General features: G+C 36.7%; 1 protein-coding gene and 1 long non-coding RNA gene across 3 annotated transcripts in view; one reads left to right on the forward strand and one right to left on the reverse strand.

The window, feature by feature from the left end:
- Positions 1-21424, reverse strand: part of GRM8 (glutamate metabotropic receptor 8) — a 304196-nt gene that overhangs the window by 150486 nt on the left and 132286 nt on the right. For both annotated transcript variants that reach the window (XM_053942640.1, XM_053942642.1), the window contains exons 4-5: positions 21001-21155; positions 19926-20063 (exon numbers count right to left, since the gene is read on the reverse strand). In XM_053942640.1, the coding sequence (XP_053798615.1) occupies positions 19926-20063; positions 21001-21155 (293 nt within the window). The remainder of the gene's footprint in view (positions 1-19925; positions 20064-21000; positions 21156-21424) is intronic.
- Positions 1599-17852, forward strand: LOC128787988 (uncharacterized). Its single transcript, XR_008430922.1, has 4 exons — positions 1599-1645; positions 2010-2081; positions 12751-12816; positions 17784-17852. It is a non-coding gene; the product is annotated as an uncharacterized LOC128787988 (long non-coding RNA).

Consider the following 21424-nt stretch of genomic DNA (forward strand, 5'->3'; position numbering starts at 1 on the left):
GAAATCTTCAAAGAGTCTGCACATGAAATGCTAGCAGCACAAATGACAGATTTAGGACCCAACATTTTCTTCTTTTCGTCAAATTTTGTGAACACTATAGGTTCTCAACTTAGATTTCAGGAGTTGCTAAGATTTTTTTCTTATATAAAGTAATTTGCTTTTGAATAATTTGATGGATCTGTGATCTAAACCACACTTGCAGATTTTTCACAGGGATGACAGACCAGTGATTTCCTCTGACACTAAAAAGTGGCCATTATCTTTTACAGTTTAGTCATTTTCAATATTCAGAGCCTGCATTCATTTAATTCAAAGAACAGACACATATCAATGAGAATCTCTAAACATTTCTACATTCCTGCTAAGATCTCTTTATGTGACTTTGCATGCAGTTAAGTTTATCCTTATCCGTATAAAAGCCTGATGGTTATATTTCTGCACAATAAAACTCAAATAAATACTGAGAGTCATTAAAAGTTCCTTTTATTTCTTTAGGCAGTGTACTAAAACAGTGCAGAAGAGGCTAATAGGTTCTGCAACACCATTGCTTTTTGCCCTTGTGCAAGTGAGCAGGATGGGAGAGAGAGTGACTGAAAAATTATTGTGACATGCTCTCAGCTGGCCATAACTCTGAAGTTGGAACTACTGTACTCTTCCCTTAAAAGTGACCAGACTAAACACACTAAAATAGCTTGCAGCATCAATGATTTATTAAAACACACACTAAAGCAACTGACTTTTGAATGTCCAGTTAAGTATAATACGGTGAGACAGAGTAAAAGAAAAGGGTTTGCAAATAAATCTTTCCCTTATTCACTGTACCTCACAGAGTAGGTACTTCCATTCTTGTTTTCTAGGTCAACAATTTTTATCAGCCTCCTGGACTGCAGCAAATTTTCTGTGGTGTTCTTAGGATCCCCATCAAGTTCCCCCTTCCTTTGGGGAAGCTTCTGCAACCCCTCCCTCAGATTTCTGCCAGCTCCATGCCCCCCTCAGGAGTTTCTGAGCCTGTATTTGTGCAGCAGCACCCCCACTCATGACATTTATCACTCCCCATCTGTCCTATCTCACTCTCCCCCATAACCATGTTCACTTGTCCTCAGGAAAAAAAAAAAAAAAAGCAGTTTCGCTGCGGCGTTGCGTTGTTTTCCCCAATCCTGGGCAGCTCTGGAGAGCCTGGCTAGGGCGCTGTTTCTCGGTGGGACTGGGGCTGCCGCGCAGCCCGGGCCCTGTTGTGTTCCGTGCACCGGGGTGGGGCTGGCCGCGCTCTGTGGCCGGCGCTGGGACGAGACGAAGAGGCGAAGGAGGCACACCCTGCCCTTGCGGTTGGCTGGAGAGCTTTCATTGCTGCGTGGAGCTGCGATGGAGAACCGCGGCCACTCCCTAGCGCCACGTGGGCAAAACGGCAACAGAACCGAGGGTGCATGGGATTTTATAGGGGGCGGGCCGACAAGGGTGGAAGCCCCTTTGCCCAATGGGGAGAGGCAATGGGGGTGACGTAGACTGCAGCAACCAATGGGGACACGACAGGGGTGTGTACAGGGTTCCGGGATGAATAGGGAATGCAGGGACGGGGTAATAGACACAGAACTCTCAGGAGTGAACATGGGGGTGACCACAAGACTGGCATGGTGATGCTCCAATGGTAAGTGACCTGGAGTGGACCACCACGGGGGAAACATGAGGGTACACAGAACCGGCTAACTAACATATATCAGAACCCGTAATCTGAACCCAAACCCGGGATGCAATATTTCGCCACTTTCTTGCTGGTACCGTGATACTGGTGCTGTAGCAGTGTGAGAGTGTGAGCACTGATATCAGGCAGCCTTCATGCCTGCTGTTCAGCCACATTCCTTCATGTACACATACAATAAAGTGAGTGGACGAGGGTATTTATCATAGTTATTTCCAGTGACTGATCTGGCCGGTGTGAAATTAGCACACGGTTGCATGACAACTTATCATACTTATTATTTTGAAAATCAACATATCATTGACTTCTTCAGGGCTGAAGAGATGGACATTTACATTTAACCCAGTCACATCAGCAAACTTGTCCAAAGAGCAATCTGTTCTCTGTAAGTATCCAAGGATGCTGTAGGGCATACCAAAATGGAAATCACTGTTTCTCTGAGGCAAGAAGGCCACTGTTCATTGTCTTTCAACACTTCTCTGTAGCAAGAGAATTACTTTGGACAGCTTCAGAGTTGAACTCCAGTAGGAAGAGAAACTTTTCTTTGGAAGTACATAAGACCCTCATTTACTGTACGCAAATAGAAGTGCCTGATATTGTGAGCAGCAGGAAATACTCCCTTGCAAAGATGCAAGGTGCTGTCAGTCACTGGCATCTTCACTCTTAAAGAAGTAGGGTTTCTCTGGGCTCAGAAACATATGAAGGTACTTGGGGAGATGGGGGCTGTCACTTGAAGTACTGGATTTTATCAACAAACCGGAAATGCCATGAGAAATTTCAACCAGAAGCAGTCATTATTTCTCCAAATAACAAAAAGAGAACAAAGACTGTGACCTACAACACTGCTCACTCCCTAACTGCTCCAGAGCAGAACAAGTCATACATTACAGACAGCTACCCTGCAAAGGAGATGTGTAAGACAACATGACTGGAATGTGCTATGCTGATGTAAAAAATTAGCTGTATTTATTTTCCTTTTTAACCAACTGATATTTTGTACTGAAGATTATCTTTCTGAATATTATTTTTAAGGGTCTGATGGCTTTCTGCCATTGCTTTGAATTGAAATATTTGTTTAATGATGAGAACTTTTAACATTAAAAAAATACCTTTACTTGCTTTTTTTAAACCCAGTTACATTTTTCCCCTTAACCCCTGTTTGGCTCTTTTGCTCTCTTTTATAGCTACAAGGAGGAGTATGTTATTATTTTTGCAAATGTTGCCTTTTATATTCTTTCTTTATTACTTATCCTAGTCTCTTAATCTTTTCTGGATATGTTTGGGTGTTCTTTTCATCTGGAAGTTTATTTATTTTTTTCTCTGTACAATATGTTCTGTACTTCCAAATCTGCTAGACAATCGTTTTACTTAATTATCTCTCCTTAAATGTTCACCCTCTTACAATTATTATGTTTCAGGTTCTGGGGTTGTCACAAAATATATTAAAGCATTCGTCACATTTTCTCTTTCTTTTCTGTCTCAACATCAAATTCCCTTTAATGGAAAAAAGAAAAAGAAAAGGAAAAGGAAAACCTATTGTTTAATTTGTAAATGGAAGGGAATAAAATACATTTAATAGTGTGTTAAGAGATAGCAAATATTTTAATTAAATTGTAATATGGAAAAAAAAGCTAGTATTTTCATAGTATGGATGAAATTGCAAATCTTATTTGTGTATCAGTTGCCAGATTAACTGAGCTATTTCAGAAAGTTTAAAATTTTAATATAGATAGTATCTTTTATTTTAGTGAATATTTGTTTATGAGATGATTAATTAGACTGATACAGCATAAAAATGAAGTTTAGTGTTTGCAGTCAGGCTAACAATGTAGTCATCATAGGCAAAATTTGCAAAGTCTGAATCATCCATGTAAAGGCCCCCATACCTTTAAGTTATTTACCATCTAAATTTTCATGGAGCTATAAAAGTGGTGCTCAAGCACCAGTTAACTCTGTGTTGGAATCTGGCATTCTGGCTGCACCAGGGGAAGGTCCCACCCTGGAAATCAAGTTGTCTATGATAGAATCAGATATGAGACACAAAAGATTGCAGCATCCTGAACTATTTTTGTTACTGGCAAAAACTGACACCTGACAAGAGAGAAACAGTATTTCTGAGATAGAAATGCATCTTCAGTCCCATTCCTGCTCCTGGCCTTGCAATACTTTGTGGCATAAACATGGGTTACACTTAAGTTTTTATGGATTACAGTTAAGTTTTTACTGAAGCCCATAAGCTGCATCTCTCCTGAACATTCCTTGTTTGACAACAGTGTAAAGCACCTCCAGACAATGATTTTTGTTAGATTTCTGGAGACATTTGTCTTTATTTATGTCTATAAAGGCATCTAGACAGATCAATAGCAGTTTCCTTTCATTTCAGAACTATGCACACTGTCTTTATGTATATTACAAGTCTCACAGAAGTTTAGGTCCTTCAAGTCACCTAAAGACACTGCATAGGAGGTCTTGCTTGCAGTCTCTAAGCCTTCATGAAAATCAAGGTTATTAAAATTCTCCACCTCCTTTTAATTCACAATTGTCATTATTCCTAATAACTTTTAAAACATAACGTGAACTGGGAATGAACCATAGACTTTAAAAATGCCAAATATTACAGTCTGTACTCCTAAAGTAATAGGTCTTATTTCTTCAAGGGCCCAAGATTAAAATATTTCCTATTAGTAGAATTTGGTTCAACCTGGACTTGAAATTATCAGTTCATGGGTCACAGTTTATAATTATCTTTTCTCTCTCGGACCTTATTAATCACACAAACCATCCATAACAGACTTTATAAAAGGCTTTATTTTGCACATAAATACTGTGTTTGTATTTACTTCAGATACAAATGGTGCCACCTGCTCCTCTTAGTACCCTGACATTTGGTGCTAATTAGATGGACTTGCATTATCAACAGCACAGAAATACAGTGCTGCAGCAGACTTGGTTACCATGGATCCTAATGCACTCAGCATTCCACAGGAAATTTAGCAGAGCAAAAGAAATAAATCTATTGCTGTGTGAACCTGTACCAGTTCTATGACACTATTAAGGTACATCCTCAAAGTCTTCTAAATTCAAGGGTAAACACCTTTATTATTTTTAAACTTTTATTAATACATTCTACCACTGAGTCACCATGTAGGTGAAACAAAATTGCACGTCAATTTTAAACACCCTGGCAGTGCTAATGGAAACAAATCATGCATTCAAGCTATAAAGGAGAGTAAGTCTCAACTGCTACAAAAGACTACTGGCATCTGTAAGTGAGAAAAGTCAAAACAAGTCTTACACATAGGAGTGTCACACTGAATAGCTGCTGTGAAAACTCATGCTATTTGTTCCTTTTCAAGCCTACCTGAATGTACCTAATTATTATACTCTCGGACTTAACAAATCTACTAATCCAAAAGTTGCTTCTACAGAGTGATTTGACATAGCTCAATAAACTCGACAAATGAAATTAAATGAAAAGGAGGAAGAATGGCTTATGGTGCAAGCAGAAGGTGAAGAAAACATATAAAAATAACAAAGAAATGAAACCATTAAATAAGCAGACAATATAAAAAAATTCTCCCTTTCTCACAGTGACATGCATATAATTCTCTCCATCTGTTCTAAGGCCCAGCAACTCTATATTTCACAGCTGAAATTAGCAATTTCTTCTTCAGGGATCAAGCTCTGATCTTCTTTGGGGTTCCTCCTTCATTGTCAGAATTGTCTGTATTTCATCTTGTACACATCTTTGAGTGCTATGGTGCCAGAATTTCAGTTTCTTTCAAAGTTGTACCCAAACACTCACACCTCAAAGGAAAATTCAGCACCTGAGTTATGAATTGCACATCCTCTGTTCTCCAAATGGGCTTTTCTAACAAACTCCAAAAGGCAAGCTTGAAAATTAATGCCTTCCCCTTGCAATTAGAATGATTTACAGTAGTATGAAGCAACATGCTGCAAATAAGGTGAAACCAGGGATAGATCTGCTTCCCAAAGCTAAAAGCCTAGGAAGTATGAGGTATAATACACAACCACACAAGGCTCAGGCTGCTATCTCCATACAAGTCCTCTTGCTGCCTTGAGAAGGGTGACCTAGAACAGAGGCTAGATGGAATTAAAGAATAAAGTAGGGATTTATTAAAAGGCCTTAATGGATACACCTTGGGCAGCACAAGAGCCTGGCCAGGGCTACACCCAAGATGAAACCCAAAATGGTCACAAAATGCATGACTGGTCATGTGTCTCACACTTTTGTAAGTTTTTGGTCCATTTGCATATTGGGCAATTGCCCAATTACAGCCCCAGATTATGAAGCCCCATGCTCCCTGTTTTCTGTCTTCAGTCCACAGTTTATCCTCTTGGGCCTGAAACTTGTAATGGTTGTCCTTCGTCCCAAGCTAGAAAAAGGAATTGTTTTGTCTACCTACTCTGTGAAGAGAGATTACCAACACTTAATATGAAGCTCAAAACTACACACCTAGGCAGCACAGAATCTGAAAAATATGAAAGCTAAAATTTAAGGCATCACTTTAAACTTCCTCACAATTGAGTTCTATTGAAAATATTTAACCTTTAAAAGAGAAAATTCATTTCAGAATCATCTCATTAGGGTCCATTTATGTAAGTGACATAGACCAAGGGAAGTGGAAGAAGATAGGCCAGGCAGGTCTAAAAGCTTTTTATGAGGTAGTACAATTAACAAACCACTGCATGCAACAGATAAACAATCAAACATGTAGACAACACATGATCTGGGACAGGATAGAAGTAACATTTTATCTCCTTTTTTTTCTCTCTCCTTTTTGGAAGATATGAATGGACCATGGACCTAAGTTTGCATAGCATATTTCTCACAGCCTATATTACTAATCTGTCTGTATTTGAATTACCAGTTCTTAATTGTGGGAACATTTCTGTACCTAAATTATCAATTCCAAGTGGCAGTGAAACCTCACAGCATTAATACAATGTGCAAACAAATCTGAAAGTTTGCACATGGCCTAACAAAAAGTAAAATATCGTCTGACTGACTGAAGACTTTGCTTTGTTTTGAGCCCTGAAAACCATTCTGCCTCCACAATTACCAGATGCTTCTCCTCCACCAAAGGAGGAGAAGCAAGCTCACATAATTTCACAGCTGGAATGGTACCTGTGTCCACATAGCTGTGTGCATTCTTACCTCAGTAACCAAGAATTTGTCTGTTGTATGGCATGAATACTACACAGTTAAAAAAGAACTGCTTTAACACCTGGCCGAGGAAAGTCTATCAATCAGAAAGAGGGGCTTGGTTTCAATAAATGTCAGAAGAACATGTACCTGGTTTAGTGGTAAACATGGCAGTGTAGGACTAGATGACCTTAGAGGTCTTTTCCAACCTTAACAATTCTGTGAATCTTTAAACACAATAGTCCCCTCAAATAGGGGAGGACATTAAAAATCTTCTTAACTAGGAAAGCTTATGTTAAAAATGAGATTTCCACAATTACCAATGTACTTTGAATTAAAAACAAACCAAGGAAATCACTTCTTTCTTGAACAATAACTCATCAGGAGCCAAATATGCTCCATTTCTGATGTCATCATACTTCCAAAAATGAGTCTTTCAAAAAAGCTGAAAAACCCATCCTGGTGATATGTGTGCAGTAACTCATTAAAGTTTTCATCTTATTTTTTTCAAGAGATAATAGGCCAGTATAAAAGAAGAGCCACATATGTTCCAATTTTTGTAAATGTTTAAAATAAAAAAGTTCTACAGGAGCATTAAATTTGCATTTTTCACAGAGTTTCATTCTCCTGTAGGAATTGATATAGCTGGCTTTCAGGAAATACATAACTGTTAAGTGGTAAGTTTACCCACCTCCTGCCTGACATTCTACTTCTACAACCATATCTTTGAGGAAGAGGTCAAATGCCCAATTTAGATAGTTTCTGCTGAATAACCCTATAGGAGGATGAATACATTGTCCAGAGACATGGAAAACTACAAGACATGAATGACAATGTTTCTATCTGTGTGATTCATCATAATCAGCGTGTCATTCACACACACTATCATTGTCTTCATCAATTGTGTGCTAGATAAATATTTGCTGTTCATGCATGCACTGTATGCAATAAAATATATCTGCTCTGCATGTACTGCACACAATAAAATATATCACTGCTCTGATAAAATATATATTTTTTCTGGGTCCCAAATGATACATTTTTGTTCTCACATTAAGCTATAGACTTATGAGGAGGGTTTGTTACAGTTACATTTCACTATAGAATGTAGTTCAATTACAGTAAATATACTTTCTGAAATACTTAGCAACATTTGGGTTGTAGGGAAAATGGTAGAGAAAATCAGGACTATGTTAAAAATGGGACTGTTGCATTTTAGAACTGAACCAGTTTTAAACTTTTGGTTACATGCATTTGATTTTTATGTTAGATAACACACTTTCGTATTTCAATTGGATGGAATAAGGCTTAATTCTCTTTTCTTTGAATTGTAAAATAGGCAGGTTTAATTTCAATTCCAAATGCCAAAATCCTTTTTAAAATAGAAGATTGATCTTCTTTGCAGTCCTGCTTCTCAAGAGGATTTCCTGAATAATAAATTAAGAATAAAGGTTTTGACCCTAATTACATTTTTTCCCCGCCTTCCAAAATAGGCTTTTAATGTGTAACAGCAGTCATTTTAAATGCTTTCCTTCACCTAAGAAAAGGAGCAAGGCAGAGGGGACTGGGAACAGTTCTCCTGAGGCCTACCAGTGCATGCCAACACAGAGAGGTCCAGCCCTAAGGCCCAGCTCCCACAGCATCAGGTTCCCTGTCTCCAGGCTGCCTGCTATGTCTCTCAGTAACTTCTTCAGTCCCTCACCTCTCACTTAGATTTTCTATTGTGAATTGAAGATCAGTAACACAAAGATTAGAGACAGGAGAGGGCACTGGAAAAGGCAAAAGATCTTTTTCCAAAATCATCCTTTGTAGACCTGCATACAGATAGGGATTAAGGGAAAGGAGATTTTATACAGGAGATTAATGCATTATGAGACATATATACATGCATGCTGCAAACCATGTTAATATTTAAAAATTGAATGCTTAAGAGAGTAGGTCTGTATGAATGTCAAAACCAAAAGAATAGGGTTATATCATCATCATTTGATCAGAAAATCAGTCACATACAAAGTCGAAGAACATATGATCAACGAAAAGTTTTAATAACACATCTTTTCCAATAACTCCCTGCTCTCTAGGAAGGTATCACAAGAACAAAGTGTTCTTAAAATGACTATTTCCTTGTGAGACTGGCTATGGAACACTTCTACATGGGTAGAAAATATATTTAAGAAATTCTTTAGGTAGTCATAATCATTCATAAGATACTTCAGCTGTGAAATGCTCCTGAGTTCAGTGCAGTCCTGCACTGATGCATAAATGGCCCCTATACAGCCTACCTTGCATGACTGGGGCTGTATTTCTAAATATTGCACAGCGATTTCTTTGAATGCATAATTACACCTGAAATGCTTGATCATAATGTAATTAATTCCTCCCACTGAAATAAGAATTAATTTAAACTACCATTAAAAACTTTTTTTTTAAAAAAATGATAACTTTGAGAAAAAAAAAACAAAAATAATCATAAACTTCTTGGCACATGAATCAATAAATTGAGCTATAGTAAAATGTACATAGTCCTATAAAAGAGTTGCTAAAGACTTAACATAATGAAAATATGATAGCCACATAGCCACATTTCAGGCAAGCAAATATAATAATGAGGGATCAGCCAGAGATACTGTAAATGACCAACAAGAACACAGAACCCCAAGAAGAGAAAGGATGCTGGTCTTTAAGTGAATGAATTCTCTAGACACAATTTGAAATACCACTACAAATAAGCACCTTTGTAGTAATGACCAATATATGCTCAGATGCATCTTTCTAAAATTCAATAAAAATAAATATATAAACCAAAGAAAAAATTAATATAGGACTTTTTAAATTATTATTTAAGGAGCACTGTAAAAAGGTGAGGAAGGTGATAAAACCACCATTCATATTCTAAAAACACACTTTCTTTTTTATATGTCACTTATATTACTGCAACATAAAGCATTTATATTAAAGGCTCCAAAAGCAAAAGGCAACATGATTCAATACTACAGTGAAGAAGGTTACCAGAAGTTTGAGTTCTTCTTTTCAGAAGAAAGATTCATGTTAAATGAGAAAAAGTAAACATATATATTTATAAATACATACACTGGGAAAAACAGAACCACATAACAGCAGACCAAAAGAGTACTACGCCATTGTAGTGCACTCTCAAAAACAATTTTGCTTTCATTGATACTAGAACATTTCAGAATATAATATTGCTGAGATCAAATTCTTGGTTGGTTACCCTTTTCATTGGATGTTCAAACTTCTTGTCTCTATTTCAATGTTCTGTTCAACTTGACTACAAAGCTCTGCTTATTTTCACCCTACTTACAAGATCTAATTCTTGTCTTCTGAAGTGAAAAGCAATGTAGCTTTCATCTGATCATTCCTTTAAAGCTTTTCTTATCTTCTCAGCCTTTGATTACTGACCACTCTGTGATTTCCACAAAGAATCAAGTTATTACTCTCATTGGGGGGGCATATCCTCTCAAATCTCATAATTCTTCATGTCAACAAAGCAACACTCACGTACAGCATTGAAGATCTGGCTATACATCCTTTGTATTTTATCTCTGTGAAACTAAGTTGCAAAATCTTTGGTCTGGTGTTTCAAACCCTGCTTCCTTTATTATCATCATAAATTACATATAAGATTATTTCACAGAGGAATGGGTAAAAAATTCAGATAAAATGGGAAATTACTTTAAAAAATATCATATTTTTATATAAAATATAAAAGATCATTTCTGAAATTGAAACAACTGGACATGGTGGTATTTGGTGAAAGGCTGGACTCAATGATGTCGGTGGTATTTTCCAACCTTAATGATTTTGTGATTCTAATATATTCTTCACAGTGGTTCTGTGAATTGCAGAGATTCAAGCAATTGCAGATATCAGCTGCAGATATCACTGTTCAAGCTAGCAATTAGAATGCTCCTAAAACTGCCACTTTTAGAGACCTGGTTAATTTTTCAAAATTTAAAAGGAATAAAATTAATTTGTTTCTTGTTTGCTGTAGTTTCAAAAGCCATAGTCAATTTAAGAAGTTACCTTGAAGTGCTTCTAGTGCTGGAAATTATTTGTTCATTTCAAGATGAGACAATAATTGTTGATCTACCTGAGAGTCTTTGAAGAACTGTTCTTTCTAGAGTACGGCTCAGGAAAAAGTCTACCAATAGTCAGAATCTACCACTAAGAGTGAAAAAGCACCCATATTTTCTGAGCCAAACAATGTTTAGGTGGCACTTAAATTTCAGTGGACTCGCACAAACAGGTTTATGACATGAAAATGCCCCCTCTCTTTTCTTCTTCTTTGTTTGAAAGAATAGAACGGGAAAGTCTGTTCAACAACAAAAACTGAAAAAATTCAATCTCTGGCCCAAATATATTATATTTAAGCACATGGAAAAATAAAGAACAGATTGGAAACAAGGGAACCCTGAAGAGCATGACCTCAGCACACCACCTGCCCCATCACTGTAGAGCTTTGATGGCATTTGGATCCTTTAATTTTGTGGGGTCAGGTGGAATGTATATAGTGCATAGACTTCCCTTTTCACTGTTTTACATTTTAACAAAGTAAAAAATCAACCAAGACCATTCTTGGCTGCCAAAACCTCAGTAAATGCTGAAGTCAGAGTAGAAAAACCCCAGAACATTAAACACCCATTGTCTACTGTTACAACCAGAGATACCACTAAAGGAAGCACGCCTCATTCCACGGTATTGCTTTAATAAACTGAAAGTCATTTCTTTTCCACAGGGTATACGAGATCACAACACTAGCTGTATTTGTCTCAGTAACAGATCACACACATTATGTAGATTCATCAAAGATTTTAAATCCTTAATTTCTCTGTCTCCTGGTATCACCTCTTCACAGCATAAAAGAATTTCAGCCAGAATAATTAAATATTTAATTTTTTAAGCAAAACCTAAATATAAAACAGAAATGTAGATCTTTTTCAACAAGTCATTTTAAAATAGTTTTGCATAAATCCAACGGATATTGCATCCTAGAAATCTGGGGTATTATCAATAAGCAAATGGTCACATATACAGATCTGAGGAATATTTTCTGACAATCTGTGTACAGAGGACTCTCATGTATTGTCTGCCCTTCTGTTTCTATGTGTGAAAGTGCCTGTAAGAATGCTAAATTAGCTCTTTAATTAATAGTCATAATTAATATTTTAAAAATAGCATTATCACCAGGATCTTACAGGAATTGGGAAGGAAGATCGATTTGTTGAGAAAGTGATGATCAGAGCAACCATGGAATGGGAGCCATTTCAGTCGGTTTGAGCAATCTAAAAGTGGGACACCTGATCCAATTTAGTCATCTAGGACTATTTGCAATCTGTAACGAGAGATGGGCATCCCCACAGGGCAAGTCATACCACTCTAAGCAGTTTACTGAGACATATGGAGGTGGCCTGCCAAAAGTTGGAGAATTAAGTAAATCCTTTCTCATGAGTTCCTTCCAAGTTCAAGCCTGCAAGCCCTAAATATGCATTAGTCCAGAGTCCAAATCATTATACCCAGTCATGCAGTTAAACCAAAGTGAACTCAATATAACAAATATACCTTTTGTCCCCTGTACCCTGATTTTAACACAAATTAAGGACACCTGTGCTTCTACCTGACCTTTCATAAGAGCCCGTCATACAAAAACACCTAACTCAAATATTGGATACAAATAATATTCTGGAAATACTGAACTATAACTGGTACATTTAATGTCTACAGTTAACCATTGAAAGCCAAATTCTGACCTCCTTTCCTACACTGAATTATAATAAGTTCATTGTGTATGTCCCATTGATTTTTCATGGGCTACTTTTGCAATAAAATTCTACTTAGTAGATTTAAAAGCATCTACATCTGTTTACAGGTGACCAGCTTGAACTCCTTTCTGCAAAAGATGAGCAATCACTTATAAATCAGGGATATTTCACAGGTGAATAATTACTCAATGTATTGAAAATGTTCATTATATAAAAGCAATCCTAGGTGTTTCGACTGCTACTTGATGAAATGATGAAATAACTTCATTTACCCTTACTAAGTATATAATAAAATTAATATAATTATTAAAATATATAGGTTTACTTCTGGTGTTGGTGGTAACTAAGATCAAAATAAGTTGAAATCTATTTTAATATCAAACAATTAATCAGTATAGAGATCACAATAGAAAGATAAATAATTTCTTTTGCTTTACCATTTGCTTTTCCCTTTTTCTCATATTTTTAAAATGCTTATATCCTGTAAATCAAGTACTAACTAATAGAGAAAATACTATTCTGTCAGAACTTTTGCATCAACAATTTATTTGCAGGTCACTCCATATTTCCTTAGACTCTTTTGTGTCCAATGTATGTGATTGGTAGCAAAGATTCCACAGTCAGCTTGGCTCCTGCTAATGCTGCAAATCCAGCTACCATGATTTTTATGCAAGATTACTGTACTCACACAAAACAGCAATAGACATTTCAGAAATATAAATAACATGTCAAAACTTATTTTGGGTTTGTGCAGAAGATACATTTCAAATGGGAATCAAGAAAATGGCAAGCAACAACAAAAGAAAAAGAATTTCCCTTTTTAACTCTCATGCCTAAACACCCCAGTTACAACTCACAAATCACAAAGAGGGAGAGCAACAGCTATTTCTGTGTACTCTAAAAGAGTCCCTCCTAAGCCGTGGTGCCTCTTGAGAATTGTGCTAAATTCATGTATCTCAACTGCATCTGTGCTGGTTTTCTTAATTTTCTGTAGGTCTCATCAAGAAAAGAAACTGCTTTAGGAGTGATTTGATGGTAATGGAACCATTACTCAAACAAAATAGCAAGTCATTGTGCCTCTAAAAGATTCACATTCTGGTTTTCAATTTGTCCTATAAACTTTTCAGAATGTGACTGCATACACACATGGGTAAATTTACTTCTTTCTATTAATATTTTTAGGGGTAACTGTAATTTCAAAGAGGTTAGTTAAGAAAATAAATAATATCTCTGAAAAGTTCCTAGATATGCATGGTTTTTATTATAGTGCACCATGATTTTTTTTCCAGTGAAACAAACAGCTCATTTTGTTGGAGCAAGTTGAAATTAGGCTAATTGACACAGGTCTCTATACTTTTGGAAATTCTTCCATCTTTATTTTTAGCAGCACAGTCAGACATTATAGGCAGTTAAAGGCTGATTAGGTTTGCAGAGTCGTTAGAATTCTAACCATACAAAACAGGGAGAAGACTCCTTCTGTGGGGATGTACATGAAGAAAATTTATAATTAACGTTTTTGTTGAGGTTTTATGAAAGTGCCACATTATATTGATGCTTTATTAAAGGACCTGATTTTGCTGTTCAAAGACCATAATGGATGCCTTCAAGGGATTCTGTGGGCAAAATCCAGAACAAATCTCAATGGAATTGTGACTTCTTTTGTCAAATTTGAAGCTGAAGCTATGTTTTTTCCCATTAAAACATGATATAGTAAGCAACTTCATTTCACGTTACATTTCTATCTGCTTAAGCATGTAAACACAAACACCTATCTACCTGTATAAACACACACAAACAAATACATACAAACACAAAAAGAGGACTTCTGAAATTTTTGTCTTGAAATCATATATTAGCAGTCTGTGAGGTTAATGGAAGCAAATCTAAGTAGATTTCATTTAATTCTTACCATTCTCTCTTTTCACTTCATCATTAATGATGCTTTCTTTTACTATTACTCTTGCTTTTCTGAAAAAGTGATGTTGTATATTGTCTCTATTCAATGCAATTATTGAAAGAGTATTCTGCAATACCTTTGTATCATTGTTTGATTTTCAAGTATTCGTATTCATCCTTTCGTAGCCTTATTAAGGAAGACAAGATCTAGAAATCTACATTAAGGTGGGACTGACAAGTAATAGCTCAACAACCAAGAGTAAGGGCTAATAACAAGTCTGGTCAGTTCACATTATTTCTAAGTAATGCTAAATCTTCAGCTACCATAAACTGGTCCCCTGGTAGAGTCAACTGGGAAGCTGAGGATATGGAAACAATCCATATAGGATGTTAAATTTAAAGTAAAGCAAGAGGCATAGCGTCTGCCATCTCCTGAAACCACCAGGCAAGCCCTTCCTCTTCAAGACTCAATAGGAATCAAAAGATGAAAGAATAGTCTCCGCCTTTACATTTTTCTGTTGGGGCACAGGGATGAGTTGAAACCTTTCCATCTCCTCACTTCTTCTCCCCACAGAGAACCCAGTGCTAGAAAAAGATTACTGAAACCCCTGAAAGGATCATGTCTCACTAAAGATGCTTTTATTGAATATAGAAAACCTACACCTTGAATAAATATGTAAAGTAAAGCTTCTTGTACCCTGTAGATATGGTTTATTTAGATATGTAGGTATGGTTTATTCTTGGTAGTGCTCCTTTCTTTTCCGTTTCGTTATAGTAAGATGAATGAGTTTTCTCTGCAAAGGCCTTTCTTCTTCCTCAAGTAAAATAGTTTAAAAGTAGTCATTGAATTATTGTTTCATGCTTATTAAGTTCAAAAAATTTGGCTTACTAAGCCAGATTTGATATTTTTTTTTAATTCCATAAAAGTCAGAACAAGAAATCTCTAATATTTTTCAAGGAACTATTCTAATACTGAGGATTTGATCAATATACACTCACATTCAAAAACACTCAGAGCTAGCTTCAAATCGACAGTGGTAAAAAAATTACTTTTTAAAGTTTAGGTGAATCATTGCCTTCTGTAAAATGGCAAAAATCAGAAAAGAAACAAACAGGCAAATTCAAAGGAAACTTATTACTTTATGTATCTCACAAATTCTTATAAGCACAAATTCTTATAAGAATAAGAATAAGAATAAGAATAAGAATAAGAATAAGAAGCAACAGCAACCACAAATAAACAGGATTTCAAGATTCAAATAAACTGTTCAAATTATTACAATGCTAGACTGCAATAGTCAGTAATGTATAAGAAAAGAAAAGGTGAGAAGGCTTGTGCTGTTGTGTAATTCTTAACCTTAAAGGAAGATAAATTCCTTTCATACTTCCAGTGCTTAAAAGACTCTTGATTTTACATGAAAAATAAAAAAAATAAAGGTTTTTCACTATTAAGCATTTTCTAGTATCTTCATAAGGAAAAAAAATGCTTGAAATTGGATTAGGCCAGTAGCGTCCTCACTGCAGGCAGCAAAAATTTATAGCTATGAATAACCTGACTAAATAGAGAACAGGGATATCAGTTTTGTTGTTGGGAATTACAAATGTTATATGAGAAAAAGATTCAAGTATCTCCTAAGATAAACAGTAAGGCATAATAAACTACATCTCAAGCCTGAGAAAACTTTATGCCTATCAGTTTGCCTTTTAATATCATTGGAGAGAGAGATTTTCAGATTGTGCCTGTATCTTGAGCTTTTGGATTTCTTTCAGTGTACTACTGCCTACTGACATCACAACATCACAGAATCACAGAATCATCAAAGTTGGAAGAGACGTTCAGGATCATCTAGGCCAACTGTCAATAAGGCACCAACATAATCACCTCTAAACCATAACCCAAAGTGCCACATCCAGACACATCTTCAAGACTTATAGAGACAGTGACATGATTTACAAATTGGACTTGTAGGCAAAAAAAAAAAAAAACAAAAAAAAGAGAATCTTATTTTCTGCAGTGCCCAGATAAAAAAATACAGGAAAATTAGAATAAATGGTGTTTTACATTCAGTCTTCAAGTTCTGAACTAAAGATGGGAATACAGAAGCACAGAATCACAGAATGGGTCAGGTTGGAAGGGACCACAGTAGGCCATCTGGTCCAACCTCGTGCTCAGGCAGGGTCATCCCAGAGCACGTGGCACAGGACTGCATCCAGACAATTCTTGAATATTTCAGTGAGGGAGACTCCACAGCTTCTGTGGGCAACTCATTCCTATGCTTGCCCACTTGCACATGCCTTTTAAGAATTGAGCTGAAAATCAGGACTAAGACACTACACACAAAATATCAGAGAAAGCCCACTGCAAGGAAAAATGGCAGTAGGGATAGGCCTAAGTTCAAGGTTTTCAATATTAAGTTATAAAGAACTAAATGTAATAGCTCTTATATTCTTATTAAAATTTGGGGATTCCTTCATTTTTTTCACTTACCATCATTGTTTCAGAGCAGACTTGGCCATGAGGTAATGCCTTTGGCCTCTCAAGGAAAAGATAAATTCATGGGTAGGATATTCTTTAATTTTTAGCAGACACAGAAGATCATAGTAGACACTCAACTGTTTTGAGGGCTGTGGTATGAAGAACCTGCCTCTCTTTTGTGCATGAGGCCCTGACAAATGAACTTGGGTGTGTCAAGATATCATTTGCAATTCTCCGAGTCTAAATTGGGCTGGGAGTCATTCCCCCATTCTCTACCTATCATTTTCCTTGAATCAAAAGAGGTTTATTTTGAACTTACTACCACCACGACCATCTCTTGAATCAGTTTACTTAAAATTATCATATTTTGGGTACTTTTCTTACCCAATGTTGCAGTGTGTTTTGTTTAAATTCATGTTTGCCCCCTGTTCTCCTCCTTAATCCCCTCCTCTCCCGAGCTGCCAATCTTCCCAAGGCCTTTCCTAACCCCCTCCATTCCAAGCTGTCAGTCCTCCCCTTCCCCACCCCTTTCTCCAGAAAGTTCCTTGTCAATCCTCCCTAGCCCTACCCCTTTTTCCAGAGAGTTCTATGTCTGTCTTGTTGCACTCAGCGCCCCATTCGTTACTTTGTGTTATTCCCCTCCCCTGTTTTCTCTGATAGGTTTGAAAACTATTTGCCCCACCTTAGACTCCTCCCTTACCATATCCTCATTGGTTTACTTTCCTAGACCACGCCTCCTAAGTTACTGTATAAAATTTCTGTTCACAGGCTGGGTCTGGTCCTGGGAGTCTTGAGTGTCTTGGAGTCCAAGAATAAATCCACCTCGTTCTACCCCAAGACCTGTGTCCTCGTTATCTGTCCCTGCACCGGACCTGCCAATAACTGGGAGCAGCAGAGCTCACAGGGGGACGTTCGCACCCCTGGCGCTGCCACCCAGCACGCCCCACGTTCGGCGTGCTGTTGCAACCCAACCCTTTAAATTTGAGTTAGATAAGCACAATCCATGATAAGGGATCATGATGAATTGCCAGTTTGTTTCAGATCTGCTTCTGTTCAAATGGCAAGCCACTTTTAAGTGGTTTTAATGAAGAGTCCTATCACTCAGAGGTACTTTGCAGAAGAATTCATTGTTTTTTTTCCCTGCCAGTTAAAATGTACATGCAACTGTCATATGAAACCTCTCATGTCTTTGTCTAATCACTGGGACATGTTAACTTTCTGGGCACAGGAAATATGTTTTACTTCTATTTTCAGCTTCAGAGAACATACCAGATTTTTTTTTTTCATAAAATAAACAGGTGTCTCTTTCAAATTAGAAATTATTTTGGATCAAGATACAGCCTATGCATTTCATACGCTACTTTTGGTAATTCAATTTAGTAGATGTGATGAGGCTGAGATAAGTCATACAACCATCTGTGGTAACATTTAGAGCTTCCTAAACTACAACACATACACCAGTCATTCCACCTGGAGAACTTAAAAAAATCCGTCTATTATCCACTTAAAATAGCAATAACAAAATAATCCCTTTCCAGATGTGGGTAACTACCCAGCCGTGATTTACTGCTATATGAACCAAGGCCAAGGAGTAAAGGATTAGAGTAATGAGCTATCATTTAGCTCAGTGAGGAACTGAATAGTACCCCTTTTTTGGTGAAATATGTGGTAAAAGGCAGAAGACAAGCTATTGCTGAAATGACAGATTGAATGCATGGCTGTGATATTTCTGTGTGAGTTGTATGTGTGACTTCCGAAGCCCAGTGCAGTAAATGTTTGAATTGATGGCGCAATACACATACAATAAATCTGATGGTCCAGAAAGTGCAGGAATCCATGTTCTTGGAGACTTCACAGTGCTTCTGTCTGACAAGCCCAGGACAAGTGGGGTGCTGGCATGCAGAAAGTTTGGAAGGGCACCCTTATAACAAAGGCTACGTGAAAGTGTCAGCAAGCAGCCAGAAATCTTGGGACAGCTAGTGAGAAAAAAAAAAGCTAATGTTCCATGGGGAAAATAGTATTTGATGAAAGAGACTGCCAGGAAAATCAAGGCACATCCCAGCAATGCTGGGAGTGGTCTCAACAATTAAGGAAATGACACAAGGAACCCTGATATTAGGTAAAAGTGTCTACACAAGAAGTAACATAAGCAATCTACTGTAGCCACAGAAAGTAACGCTCTTGTAATAAACTTTTCAAGTAACAGCAAGAAAACAACATCTCATAGAGAAGATCAAAGTCTGCTGCTGATATGTCTGCTGTATTAGGTGTCATGACAATTGCATCTGGGTATGATGCCTGAGCAAGCACATTTGCAAAATCTAGTGACAATTACTTCAAGTTTTTGCTCAAACTTTATAGAGGCTTTCAGTTTTATAATACGATACAGGATCCTTCTTTTACACATGGGGACAAGTAATAAGAACATATTGATTTGCGTTTTCCTTCATCCTCAAACACAGTTTGTAAACTAAATAAGGAATTCAAGACTTGACCTATCATCAAGACCTCAGTAGTTTAAACATAAATTTAATTTTCACTGTATATACTTCAGGGTTAACAATATGAAAATTATCATGATGCAAACACTTGTTTAAAAAAAATCATACTGACAACTACAGATGAGGTGAGACAAGAAGTCATTGAAAACATAAATGGAATTGAACCAGTGCCACTGGTCTTTAATAAAATCTGTACCATCATTGTATTTGTGCAAATTAACTACTAAATTTCTCATACATTGTCCATGAATTTTTTTTTCAGGTTTAAGAAAAAATGTCACACTTTTCGTACAACTTAGCAATATGCATTGGAGAACTGAAGTGAGACAGAAAAGTGATGAAAAGAAAGCAGCTCCTTTCCATCACTCCTATAAACAATTTACAGATAATGTTTTACTTTCACAGTTACCTGTGCATTTCTTGATATTGCTATTTCTTTTTCCATGTGATCCTAATTTGCATCCAAAATTTTCCTCCCAAAATTCTGCAAACCAGACGTTTCTTCGATTGTTAGCAAGTGTTCTGCTCCGAAAATATCTATCAAATCCTACATTGAAGAGAAGTGAAAGAAGTATTAAAATATATGTATAAAAATAGTATAAAAATATAAATTCAAAGAAAATATCAGATTTTTTTTATAAATATGAGAACAAGAAAAAGCTTTAGACACAAACTATTTTATGAGCACAATAGCATCTAAGGATTAGATTTCATTTCAAGGTCACATAAAATCATGGGGTAGCTCTTTATTGAACAAGAGGAAGTCCAGGACACCTATAATTCTGCTTCTCTTTACATATTTAATGACACCAGTTGAGAAACTAAAGATTCCTACGTAAACCTGATGATCACCAGCCTTACCCCTGCAATCCAGCTGTCATAATGAAATCATGATTAAGGCATCCCATCTGGATTATCTCCTTACAAGTACTTTCCTGTGGCTAAATTCTCTATGTAACATCAATAGTGATCATTTTTCCTAATCAATTACCAGTTTAACACACTTACCCAGACATAAGAGATGATGTTATATCCAGTACCTTCACAGGAATAAGGTACTGCAAACCAACTCCCACTTCATCCACCAAGTAAGAATCTTTCTTAAGACAGTAGCTTCTTAAAGTGAGGTTAGGAGTGGAAAGTGGGGCACAGATCAATCTCCTCCCCAGAGAATAATCTGATTCATTATCATTTATCCAATACTTACTTGTCCCAGAGAATGACCAAGCTATGGTTAAGAAGCTCTCAACTCCAAGTGTCATTATTAGAGCTCATTATTAGACAATTACAAGATTGCCTAATTGCTGATTCAGCATCTCCTCAACAGATATATTAAATTACTTTTTGATCAGGCCAACTCAGTTGGTTGGAAATCTTCTCCTGAATTCCCTGTAATCAAGGACTACATAATTTTTAAATTATTTTTAAAGAGACCTAAAGAACTTTGACAGAAAATGAAAGGTTTGTGCCACATGCATCCTTACCATCTATGGATGTTCTTTTGGGTAGAATGGTTACTGCTCCTTCTGCAATCTCCTCCTGCTGCTGGACTGGTGAAATTTTTGACCCCCAGCTGTCTGACCCAATCCAGAGGAAATGTCCAGACTGATTAGCTTTTTTGGCTGCTTCCAGTACTCTCCTGCAAACAAACAATAAATGACCAATTAAACAAATTCCATTTACAAAGAACTTGAGAAACCCAGTGTTTATTTTGGCTATGCATAAGCTTACAATAATTAATTAATGTATAGTTTTCACAGTCTAAGGCATATTCAACAATAGCTGTAATGAACTCAAGATACAGTAATACACAAGTTAATTTGCTTTATCTTTAGCCATATTCTTCTAGCATTCTTATTGGTTTCTTCCTTTTCAGTTGCCAAATAATTATCTATTGGCACTCCTAGG

Source organism: Vidua chalybeata, chromosome 5, assembly GCF_026979565.1.
Source record: "Vidua chalybeata isolate OUT-0048 chromosome 5, bVidCha1 merged haplotype, whole genome shotgun sequence".
In the NCBI taxonomy this organism is placed as follows: Eukaryota; Metazoa; Chordata; class Aves; order Passeriformes; family Viduidae; genus Vidua; species Vidua chalybeata.